The 13,702-nt window shown below is 33.1% G+C and overlaps 1 protein-coding gene across 1 annotated transcript in view; it reads left to right on the top strand.

Annotated features, from left to right (window-relative positions):
- DHX30 (DExH-box helicase 30) overlaps positions 1–13,702 on the top strand; it is a 1,694,732-nt gene that overhangs the window by 161,071 nt on the left and 1,519,959 nt on the right. Inside the window, exons 6-8 of the mRNA XM_044066068.1 lie at positions 861–1,074; positions 1,255–1,405; positions 1,549–1,684. Of these exons, the coding sequence (XP_043922003.1) occupies positions 861–1,074; positions 1,255–1,405; positions 1,549–1,684 (501 nt within the window). The remainder of the gene's footprint in view (positions 1–860; positions 1,075–1,254; positions 1,406–1,548; positions 1,685–13,702) is intronic.

Below are 13,702 nucleotides of genomic sequence, written 5' to 3' on the forward strand. Positions count from 1 at the left end.
TATATATAATGTGTGTGTATGCATCTGTATATTTATATCTATATCTACATATAAGTAAAATGCTAAAGCGTGGACCACCAAAGGACAAGCTCAGAGAAAGGATGACCATAAAACAAAGAGTGTCCATATGTCCACCAAGTCTGCCTGTGTTAGCATTACTCAAAAACAGGTTAATAGATTGATTTTGAATGTGAAAGAGACTGCACATCTTGCTTGAGCTGCATAAAATATCTACAGACTTATATAACACTTTAATGGTTGCACATCCTCTGATACCATTAATAAATGGTCTTCCAAGGGTTCACAAATTTATGTATATATATATATATATATATATGTATATATATATATATATATATATATATATATATATATACATGTGTGTATATATATATATATATATATATATATATATATATATGTGTATATATATATATATATATATATATATATGCGTATATATAATGTGTGTGTATGCATCTGTATATTTATATCTATATCTACATATAAGTAAAATGCTAAAACGTGGACCACCAAAGGACAAGCTCCAGAGAAAGGATGACCATAAAACAAAGAGAGTCCATATGTCCACCAAGTCTGCCTGTGTTAGCATTACTCAAAAACAGGTTAATAGATTGATTTTGAATGTGAAAGAGAGACTGCACATCTTGCTTGAGCTGCATAAAATATCTACAGACTTATATAACACTTTAATGGTTGCACATCCTCTGATACCATTAATAAATGGTCTTCCAAGGGTTCACAAATTTACCAGACAATAGATCAATGCACCTGATAGTAGCTGGAAATGATTGGGTCACTGAAATTATTTCTATGTATGTGGATCAACAACTTTGCAGATATTACTCCTAGCGCCAGCTGATATTAAAGATGCAAGGGATTTTTTATACTCTGATTATATTAACACTGTGAAAGGAAGACTAGATTATATGATGGTCACTTTGGATGTTAATAGCCTCTTAATTATTATTCCAAACAATTGTGGTATTAAATCTGTTAAAGAGTTTCTTACATCTAATAGTGACTTTGATACTGATAAAATAGGTCTTATTGGTATTTTATTGGAGTTAGTCTTGGAGAATAATATTTTTATCTTTGGGCAAGATATTTACTGGTAGAGATGGGGTGTAGCCATGGGCATCACCTGCGCCAACACATATGCTAAACTGGTGTTGGCTTATTGTGAAGCAGCCTTTGTATTTAAAAATAACTCTTTTCCATCTTCGTTAAAAGTTTATAAGAGGTTTGTAGATGATATCTACCTTTTATGGGATGGCACTGTTGAACATCTGCATGAGTTTGTTGCCTACTTGGAAACTACAACTGAGTTCTTTAAATATTCCTTGAAAGTTTTCACTTCCAATATAGATTTTCTTGATGTAAGGTTATCCATCAATAAAGGGGTGAAATAACTACAAGTGTGTACAAAATGGAATATTGGAAAAATAATTTGCCACATCATAACAGTATGCATCCTCCTTACACCTTCACAAGTGTAATTAAGAATCATTTTCTTCATATTTCTAGATTTCATACACTTGGAATTCAATATGCTGCAGCCATTGATACTGCAACTAACAGGCTCAAGAATAAAGGTTATAAATTATCTGAGATTGAACATGAGAAGAATTATATTCAGTCAATAAGAGATACAACTTTAAAGGTAGATTACAATGTATGAATACCACTAATGATATACAGCATGAATGATGCAATAGATGTATTATGATCTATTCTAATGATATTGAATATATATATGGTGTTGTTGGATTGAATTGGGAGATTCTTATGTTGGATTCCAAACTTCTAGATATTGTGGGTGATGAACCACACTTTAGTTTTAAGAGGAATCATGAAACAGCTCCTCTGTCACAATAAGAAGTCTTTACATGAAAGTGTTAGCTTAAGAAAAGAAACATTTCCTTGTACTATGTGTACTTCTTGCTCTCACATAATCATCATGAATGAGTCTATCCCTCTTAAATAGAACAAAAAAAATTATGCCATGAATATGCAGATTGCAGGGCATGCCATTTAAAATAGATTGCAATATGTTTTTATGTAATTGCTTTTATGTGGGTAAGACCAATAGGCAGTTCAAGGAATGGATATGGAAGCATATTAGTGATATATGGTTACATGATCACAGAAATCCACTGGTCAAACTTATTGAACAGCATAGTGGACACTGCTTTAAGTTCATGGAACTACAAGTCCTTTCTGAGGGATTACATGGTGAGATATAGTATGAAGGACAGAACAAGTTGAGATGAGATGGATTATTGAAATGAGAGCTGATAAAACACCAGGATTAAATGTGGCTGTACCTTTGAAACCAGCTCTAAAAGGCTGTAGGATACGTTGATATATGTTTTGACAGGCACCATTGACAGTTGCTTCAGTTTAAGCCTGTATTATTACGTTATATCATATGATTTTATTTTATTTTGTTTAGTTGACTTGCGTTTTAACCACCAATTGGTTATATGTATCTATCATTTATTACTTGGTTTGTTTGAAGGGAGTATTGCGTATACTGTTTTATTTCACTTTATTTTATTTTTGCTGGCTGGTTTGGTTATTCATATATGCTTTTTCACAGCACATTCTCTACAGCATGATTTGAGCTTTGCTTGCCTTTGGTGATTACTTATTGGTGTTGCAAAATCTATGAGTCCTTAGATTGGCTGTTGTAGTCCAGTTTGAGAAGGGGAACGAGTAGATACCTTTTGATTGTATGGTTTTCAGGTTTTATAGCTATATGTTTATGTTTTAGTTATACATCGGGCTTTTTTTGTCTTTGACTGGATTTTTCATTGATAACAGCTGTGATATGGGTTGTTTGTTTGCAGTCTTTTAACTCTGTTTTTTTATTGTTCTGTAAAGTTCTATGAACTTTAGGATTGGTTGTTGTTAATCCACCAGGAAGAAGAATTTTATATATCCATTATGGTGCTTTTGGCTTTTATAATACAATTTGATTTTGATATTTCATTATGTTAGAAGCAATTGCTTTATATGATTTTATGTGCTTTGCTATTAATGGCCTAGAATTTATTCATATATATATACAAAATATATGAGATTTATAAATATGTATATAAATATTTATTATTGAACGTCTGTTTATATTTTTGAAGTTGTTATAGATTTTCAAGGCTGTTAATTGCATATGTTTTGTTGCAGTTTAGGATATGAACAATAAATGTTGTTATAGGGTTACACCTTCTGTATTTTTAACAAGACCTATTCATTGGATTACGTTCTCAAATGAAATTCATGATTGGTCGGGTATCGACCAATTAAATGACAGGAGGTTTTCTTGCCGTGATTTTATGATGTAACATTAGCTTATTTTAAGTGCATCGATTTGTTTTTTTTATATACTGATTTCATTAGATGTTTATATGTAACTGAGCATTTGATTTAGAGATTGTACAAGAATATACAGTTATGCATATTTTTATTTGATATTTTTACTTGGTGTTAAGAATTCTCAGCCTCATTGTGTGAGTGACACTGGCGTACTGCTTGTTTGTCTCTAATTTTACATCATCCAAATAAAAATCTGGACTCCGACACTGAAGAATCACTGCTCGTCCTGGTGATGAAATATGTTAGTTTATTGTAACTCCACACGATACAAAAGACAGGGTTTAGCGCTTTCAACTGTTGTACACAGTCTTCATCAGTATTTAAGCAGTAGAATACTAGCAGTATGTTGTTCTGATGAAGACTGTGTACAACAGTTGAAAGCGCCAAACCCCGTCTTTTGTATTGTGTGGAGTTACAATAAACTAACATATTTCATCACCAGGACGAGCAGTGATTCTTCAGTGTCGGTGTCCAGATTTTTATTTGGTTGGTGTTCATTCTAATTTTACATCATGCCTCATATTTATTACATGGACTTGAGGACTTAGGTTTGTTATTTACATTTAGGTTGGAATTATTATTATTTTGGTATTTTTGTTCCTTCTATTATGATTTTCTCTGATTAGCTAATACATTAGTTTTCATTTTACTGATTGGCTGATTCCTGGAAAAGACCATTCAGTGATTATGAGTTTTTACTTATGCTTAAATAGGTACTGCAACATATATTTGCATTGGCTGGATAGTCAGTGTTAGACGTTTATTGGTTGTTGAATCATATAAATTGTTTCTATTGGTATGTGAGTAAATGAGTTTTTTATCTCTAATTTGAAAAATAGTATAGGTTTCCTTAATCTAATTATTTCAAGTCAGAGTCAGACTTTTAATTTTCTAGACACGAAAATTGTGTTACTTCCCTCCGGTTCTATCTTTTCAACAGTATTCAGAAAAGACACTTATAAAATCAACTTTCTGGATTTTACTAGCCAGCACCCATTCTATATGAAGAAAAATTTGGTTAAGGGTCAGTTTATTAGACTTTCTAGGTTGGTTAGTCATGACAAAGAATTTTTTTGAGCAGTCCTCATTACTGAAACGTATGTTTTCCATTAGGAACTACACTGCTTCTATAATCGACTGCATTTGTGAAGACTTTTCAGCAGCTAGACATAGTAAATGCCTTCCTGTTCTAAAATATGGATTCCAACCCTGTATTACAGAGCCTTCTCCATCTAACAAATTCTTAATTTCCAAAATCCACAACTTCTTCTCCACCAAGTATACACTAGAAAGTCAAAACCACCTCCGCTGGCTTTACCATAAAGGGCTACCCTCCGAATCAATTCCAAACCACAATGGTAAAGATATAACAGCACAGTGTACTATTCCACAAACGTATAAACCACTCATCAGTTTAACAAAGGAAAAATGTTTAATAAACGAAAAATACCACAACCACAAAAAACGAAACTGGGATTGAGCGCGCTTTCATCTAAAGCATATAGACTTCATCAGAATCCATTGTTTGAAATGATCAGAGACCTTAAATACATTGTTAGTTAATTGATTAATTAGATAATACCTTGATTGTTGCAAAAAATAAAAGTCACCTCCACATTTATATCCACTTGTTGACTCTTACACTGAAATATACTGTGTTTCTTGTACAAAATACATAAAATATATAAAATATTATACATCCCATATTGTTAAAAATATATATATAAAATCAAATGTATATTAAGTACAAAGTGCTTCATGAAGTTGCAGAAGGAAAAAAATAATAATAATAAATTATAAAAATTATAAAAAATCCATTTCTAAACTATATATAGAACCTCTTGGTGTAATGTCCTATGGTGTAAAATTGTGTGAATAATAGCTACATAAATATACCATTCTGTATTTAAAAATTATTCAACATTTATATAAATATATAAAAACACCTATAAAAAATGTATCAAATATATTTCATGTAACAATATATAGTAATATAAATAATAAATACCTAAATATATATGTGTGTATATATGTTAATAAATATATTTACTACCTATAATGAATAAAATTACATGGTTTGATAATCAAGAGGCCACTAACTGCTATAATAGTTTTCCCCAGACAAAACTTCTTTTTTATATTAATTCCTTTTAGGATTATTTGCTAAAAGTTTCAATGCAGGTTTAATCGAGAGGTGGTCGTTCATCCCGCTGGAACCACAGGCATCCAATCTAAGCTGCCAAATCAATTCTCTATATTCCAGCAGGGATTCCCAATCACCTCCCCTATCCCCTCTCTTAACCTCTTCAAGAACCCAAAACTTGATGTTGGCTTTTGCACATATACTGGTATGTCTAAATAGTGCATTGTTGTCATTTCTCTTGTTTATGTCCCTTATGTGTTCGTAGATACGTTGGTTTAGCTTGCGTTCAGTTTTTCCAACATAATACTTCCCACAGGTCAAACAATAGGCTAAACAGACCACACCCTGAGTATGACAAGTATAGTAGTCATTACTTTTCAGTTTTAAGCCCATACTCTTCAACCAGAGCATCTTTTCTCCTATTATAAAAGAACACTGTGCACATCTACCACATTTATGTGTCCCCATGTATAATATTTTATACATGTTATACATATTTTATATTTTATTTTATATATTTTATGTATTTTGTACAAGAAGCACAGTATATTTCAGTGTAAGAGTCAACAAGTGGATATAAATGTGGAGGTGACTTTTATTTTTTGCAACAATCAAGGTATTATCTAATTAATCAATTAACTAACAATGTATTTAAGGTATCTGATCATTTCAAACAATGGAGTCTGATGAAGTCTATATGTTTTAGATGAAAGCGCGCTCAATCCCAGTTTCGTTTTTTGTGGTTGTGGTATTTTTCGTTTATTAAACATTTTTCCTTTGTTAAACCGACGAGTGGTTTATACGTTTGTGGAATAGTACACTGTGCTGTTATATCTTTACCATCGTGGTTTGGAATTGATTCGGAGGGTAGCCCTTTATGGTAAAGCCAGCGGAGGTGGTTTTGAAATTCTTAATTTCCCTATTCTTATTTGCCAGGACATGTCTGCTATTAGGGAAATTATTTCCATCAACTGGGACATTATTTCTGATTCCCCACAATTAAGTTCTGCCTTAGGAAATGCACCTACTTTTACATTTAAAAAGACTAGAACTATTCATTCACATGTGGAAAATAGAGACTCATAGTTTTATTGCATTCTCCTGTTATCAATAATTCCTGTATAGGAATGTACTGTTGTGTGCGTTGTTTGTCCTTTTATTTCTACAGGTGATAAATATACTTTTTCACATTGCAATTATACAGTTTCATTTTCTAGATATTTTTATTGCCATTCCACCTTTGTAGTTTATGCAAGTATTTGTATGTCTTGTGGATGTTTCTATGTAGGTAAAACCAAATGCAAGCTTTAAGATCACATTAAGGAACACCTGGTGGCAATTTGAGCTTCTAATGAAAATAATGCCCTTGCCAAACACAGTATTACCTGTACACAGTTCAATAAATTCAAATTCTTTGTATTAGAACAGATTGATTCATTTTTTTTGGAGAATGTGACTCTTCTTGAACTGAGGGAACTTAAATGGCAGTTGTTATTGAATGCAGAAGCATCTCCAGGACTGAATGAGAGTTTAAACATTAAGTGTGCTCTACGTTGGTACAACTATGACACGTCCTCTTCAGCATCTTATTCACTGTACTCATTAATGTTATGTCATTTGATCTGCTTTTTTATTATTATTATAATGCAGTTTCCTTATTGTTTTTTTTTTAACATTGTTTAATGTTTATTGGCTACTGTATTTGCATTCTAGAATTGTACACATTTAAACTAGTGATTATTACATTTTTCTATAAAGACAGTCATCAAAAGTGGAGAAAACATGGGACAACAATGACAACAGTGTCGTTGCAATGACTTGGACATCCCTCCAAAACTGATGAAAAGACAAGACTAAAACTGGTCAAGGAGGCTGCCAAGAGACCTACAGCAACACTGAAGGAGCTGCAGTAATTTCTGGCAAGTATTGGTTGTGTACTACATGTGACAGCAATCTCCCCTATTCTCCATATGTCTGGATTATGGGGTAGGGTTGCAAGATTGCAGCTTTTTCTTACACAGAAAAACATCCAGGCCCAGCAAAAATTTGCAGAAGAATGTATCAAGTCTCCCAAAAGCATGTGGGAAAAAGTGTTTATGCATATACACACGTGCACACACACACACACACATATATATATATATATATATATATATATATATATATATATATATATATAAAATGTATGTGTGTGTATATATATATATATATATATATATATATATATATATATATATATATATACACACAGAGCGAGCATAACAAGTAGAAGGTGCACTGTTACGCAAAGCTATTTCATGTGGAATATGATGTTGTTGTTGTTGTTTGTCTTTCGACTTTTCCTGGTTAGGGGTCGCCACAGCGAAACTCCGGTTCGCTAATGATTGGCAGTAGATTTTTTCACGAACGCCGAGGTGCCAGCTCGACGTCCAACCTTCAACGAAGGCACACCCATTTATGCATGTCTTTCGAACACCACTCGACCATGGGGAGGACATGCAGACACCACACAGAAGCCACTCCCCGCACTCCAGCCGAGAACTGAATGGGAGAACCTCTTGCTGTGAGGCAACAACATGTGGAATATGATAATTACCCCATATTATTTTAAATTGATGTAACTTATTTCATTCATTTGGGGAAATATATATTTTGTGATTTGAGTTGGGAGACTTTGAATTTGTTGCAAAATGCAGAAGTGTCTGAAAGAAAGAAAGACGAGTACCCCCAGAGTGACTATTTTTCCAGAGGAAAGACTGCAGAGTTATACGAAAGTAAATATTGAGTTTAGATCTGATGAAATAATGAACACATTGTTGATATTTTTTAAAAAAGAAATATACAGAGAAGTGTACTAAAAGTCAAAAGATGATAGAAATGTTTGGAATGTTGGATGGGAAAGTGAAGTTAGTTTAAAAACTGATAATGGAAAAGTTTTGCATTTACCAGGTACTGTTTTGTTTCATGGTGTAGGGTATGTCTTGTCCTTTGGATGAGACAGTAAATTGAGTTGTTCTCTGCTTTAGCCAGTGGAAGGTTGGGTGCATGCAAAAGACCCTGTACCACCTATTGCAAGAACAGAGGAAATTTCCAGATGCTCTTGTGGAATTTCTCCTAGTAGTTTAAATACCACATCTGTTATCCACTGAAAAGGGGTCACTAGCTTAGTAGGACTGATTTGGTCAATAGAGAATAAATAAAATGAAAGTACTGGGACAGCCAAATTCTTGTTATATCTACAGGGAAAAGTACACAGTTATGAATGTGAAATTAAATGGCCAGCAGTGCAGAAAAAAGGTTATAATCTGCAAAATTATACGATGGAATGTAAGAAATGTAATAAAAGTAATCAAGTTTCATTTGATTGTAATGATGGTGAGAGTTTCAAACACGATAATGGTGTAATAGTGTAACCAGCTGAGGAAGAAACAGGGCAGTAATACTAAAGAAAAAGGGTAAGTGGGGACATTTCTTAGACTGCTGAGAGCAGCAACTGGTGAAAGTTCTATGGCTGAAAACTTTTCTGTGACAAAATATAATCAAACAATTAAAAGTTGGCAAAACTTGTTAGCTAATTTCATTCACCAGTAATCAGGGGAAAGGTTTATAGCTTCAAAGTCTTCAAATTCTTCAAAAGTAATTTTCCTGTCCAGATTTCAAATGCTTGGTTAAGAGAAAAAAGACTTTAAGAAGAACTGCTCAAGAAATGTTACTTAGGATTCTTGTATTAAAAATACACCCAGTCAATAATATCTAGTATGAAGGATGTATTTCTTAAAATGGACAACTTGGATACCAAAATACAAAGTTTCAAAGAAGAGACCAGAAAGAAGATGGAACATTTAGAATTTCTTATAAAACAAAAAGAGTGCACAAATCAGCAGTGTGGAAGAAGCTTATAATGATCATGAAGGGAGAATAACTGAAGGTGAGTCTCACACTGAATTTCTTTTAAGACAAAATCACTGTCTCATAGATAAAACTAATGATTTAGAAAATAGACTGAAATGAAATAGCAGTAGAATTTACAGTATGCCTGAAAACTATGAGGGAGGAAATATAATATACTTCTTAACATCATGCATCTAACCAACTTTAAAGTGCATGTAAATAGATATTTTACATAACCTTATACATCCCTATAGATATCTACTTTAACCACCTATTCGTAGTATTCTAAAAAATTAAATTCATGAGTGTACTAACTTTTTAAGTTTTAATAAGCACATGTATTGTCTATAGAGATGTATAAGGTTATGTAAAATATCTGTTTATATGCACTTTAAAGTTGGTTAGATGCAGGAACATTTTTGAACTATTATGACTATTTTTGACTTATTTTTAGAGAGGTGTTTTACATTTTTAATTGAATGTAATTGTCTTTAATAAGCAAATCATGTGGCTTAAATTGTATATAAGGAGGGGTGGACTGTATTTAAATACGTCTGAAGAAGTTCATTGGAGTTGGATGAACGAAAGCGATCACATAATTAAAGTCTTTTTAGTCCTTTGGAGCAGTGACCTTCGTATTTATTTTATGTAGTTGTTTATTGTTTTATCTTATGATTGCAGGTATATACATACTGCAGTCTGTAATAGAGAGCTGATGATTAAATAGTTCTTTGATGTGAGATTTTATAAATACAAGTTATATAGAATCAGGTAGAATATTAGTAATATTAGTAGGTGAATAATACGGAAAATAAATATATTTAAATAATCTGCCAATAAGAAAGATGTGTATTATATATAGCTGCATATGGCAGAAATGTGAATGTACAATATCTCACATAATTTACATAGAAAATCATATAATATATTTGGAAATATCCTGAAAGCTGAAATTTGAAGCTTGGTCATGAGAACTTTGAAGCTTTTTTTGCATATTGTATATTATTAGACTCACTTATACCACCTGAAATAACTAATTTCATAAGTCGAAGCTGAAATTTGAGTGTTATTTTGCTGAATCAGTCTATCCATTTTGATAGAAAGTAGATTTTTCAGTATGTTTGAACCTGGGAAGGGAGAATAGGATTTGAATTAAGCACATTGTAACTTCTGAATACAATAAAGACTGCAATTTTTTGACTCCATAGAAATTGCAAGGCATTCTCTTTGACTTTAGTAATGTACATATTTTTATTAATTATTTTAATAAGCTAAAGGATTTTTAAATAGTTTTATATTTATCACATTAAGAGTTTTGCACACTTTTGAGATATAGTCCCTTGTACTCTTAAAATTAATTTATAGCTTTTAGATCTGTAAAATAAGTACATATCTTTTTGCATGATGACTATAATATATATGTGCACTGATTTTCCATTTGTATAATTGTTTAGTATGATAAGATTACCCATCACCTGTACGTTTACAGGTATCTTAATCTCTTCGGGACCCACTTTGTTCTACTTATTTATTTAGAGATTTAGTTATAATAATATTGAATGGGTGAATAATTTAGGAATATCTAATGGATAATTTGTACTACTATTACATACATACTGGTTAAATGGTGTGGTTAAGAGTTCGTGGTTAAATAGTATAGACCATGATTTATACTGAACCCTTGTCTAGTCATTTTGTTAATAATTTAAAGATAGACTTATTAGGAGGCAAAAACTGTTAGCACTGAAATAACTGAAAAAAATATCTGTACAAATTAATACTACTAGAGGAGAAAGATCAGGAAAGGTAAAAGAACAAGCATAAAGGGGTAACAGATATGTAAGGATAAATAAGTAATATCTATGCAGAAGATAAATGCATTAGAATAAAAAAATATGTATGAAGAAGACAGATGCTTAGATGAGGTAAAGGGACAAGATATTATTTGTCAGAATATCCTGAAGAAAGGGGAGGGTTAATGAAGTATAAAGGTAGTAACCCAGGTGTGGCTAGAGATCCAGGCAGGATGAGAGCAACACATGCCACCAATAGGAAGCAGGTTGAGTGCATCAGCCTGCAAAAAACCCAAAGGTCATGGAGGATGCTGACACAGCTAAGGAAGTGGTGAGTATGTAATCCTCTGTAATAAAAGTGTGAGTTACAAACTGCCGGAAGTGTGAAAGAAAAAAATCAAAGCATTCCACAGTACTTCATATGAATGGAAAAACATAAGGTTACGGTTATGGGTGATATAAAGTGCCCATTATTAATGGGGCAGTCAGAGTAAGGAGTATGATGGCAATGCTGTCAGAGATACTGTTATTGTAAAATAGCCCAGCATTGTGGGTTAACCAGTATGATATGTGATGTGGTTGTATGTATAAAACCTTTCTATCCCTCAGTAATTATGGGGTTTTTGATTGTAATCCAATAATGGACAAATAATTGTTCCTCCTCTGTAAGTACTTGTGTTGCAATGCAGTTGTGTGTGTGTGTGTGTGTGTGTGTTCCTTCCAAGGAGCAGACATACAAGAATCACACATCTCTCATTAATTACACTGATTTTAGGTTGTAAATATGTAATGGTTCCTCTTCTGCCTCTGTAAGCACTAGTTTTATGGTGCATTGGTGTGCAAATGTTCCTTCCAAGAAGCAAACATCCTCACAAATGTAGTTCCAACTCCCTAAATAAATTGTGTACATTTCAAGAAATTCTGAGTGCTATGTCCTGACCCTGCTACATTATTTAGAAACAAGACATGAGTCAAGGACACATGCCCTCTCCTAGAAAGGAGGTGTGTGTACATGTATTGCATATAGCAGTACATGTACCTCAAGCAAACTGAGGTAGCAGACATTCCCTCCTTTCTGCAAGTCTGGAGTAGAATTATGCAGCTAAAAACAGCAAGTCTGGAAAGGGCCTATTAGAAACACCACTTTTGGAAAGTGTCTATTATTAGAGAAGCAAGACAAACCAAAATAAACTTAGTTTCACTATTGATGTCAAACACTGGTGAGGAACACCTCAGTGCAGTTTTGCATCTCTTTCCTATAGCTAATAATGTATGTCTGCACATAGTCTATGTAAGCCAGGTATGACCTTATCTGGCTGAGCTCTGTTCACTGTTAGCTTGGGCACTAGTGAGATAAAATAAAGGCTAGGGTGAAACACCCTCTAGGTCAGCTACTTGGCAGAGAACAATGCAATCTAAAGGAGAACAGGAATGGGAGAATGGAGAAATAGTGGATACCATTTCCAGACATGTTTCTATTGCCCACATAACCTACTGAATAAAAAATAAAGATGGCCTCCATTTGCATACATGCTTCTTTGTCCCACATAACCTACTGAAAAAAAATATAAAGAAAGGCATTTATTAGACTCAGTGTTTTTGTTCCAGGAGAATGCAGCGATGGGCAAGGCAAAAGGATTGCAGTAAGAACCATATTGTCAATAGGTTACATCATTATTGAAAATACAGCAGCATTATAATGTATATTAAGTCACAGCATTAAAAGCAGACACTCAACAAACAATGATGAGCAGTTTATTTTATACAGCTCCTACATCGTCTGCAGCCTGCCTTTGGTATAACTCTATAGTCTTATCAAAATGCAGTACAGTCTTAATATATTAAATGCTACAGGAGGTACTAAAATCATAAGCACTATACTCCTGTGACTTGTGCATTACTTAATTTAACCTAGTCTGTTGATGAGCAGAGTAGAGTAACTCCAGCTATGAGTCTTAATAGCTTAGTAATATGTAACTCACAAAAAGTGCCCCTTACAATACCACTCTATGAAAAATACTCAGTTAATGAAGTTCTCATTCTCTTTCTTGTGTCCTGCCTGGGCTGTGGGTGGCTGTGCAACTAATAGGAGATGATAGGAGAATAGTTAACTTTCCTAGCAAAGCATTAATGCTGTGACTGCCTACTAGTACACCATTGACAGGATTCAGATACCTCACAGTCTAACTCAACACCCACCTCCCCCCATGGTAACTGTGCCATAAAAATATCTGTGGTGCCTGAAGGTCAGCACAGTAACGTGACTAAACCCTCAGTGCTAAAAAGTAGTTCACTTGAGGTAAGTAAGACTACTTTGCATTTGAAGTGAAAATTATTCATATGTTTTGATGCTGTACTTTTACCCAAACGTTATTTTAGACCAAGCCATTTCTTAACTGGTATAGTCCTAAATATATCCCTGTTAAAGACCTTTTAATAAGTATAGAGTATCTTTTTTATTTACTTGCCTAGTGTATAA

This window comes from Protopterus annectens, chromosome 3.part0, assembly GCF_019279795.1.
Source record: "Protopterus annectens isolate FY-2018-M chromosome 3.part0, PAN1.0, whole genome shotgun sequence".
Lineage (NCBI taxonomy): Eukaryota > Metazoa > Chordata > Ceratodontiformes > Protopteridae > Protopterus > Protopterus annectens.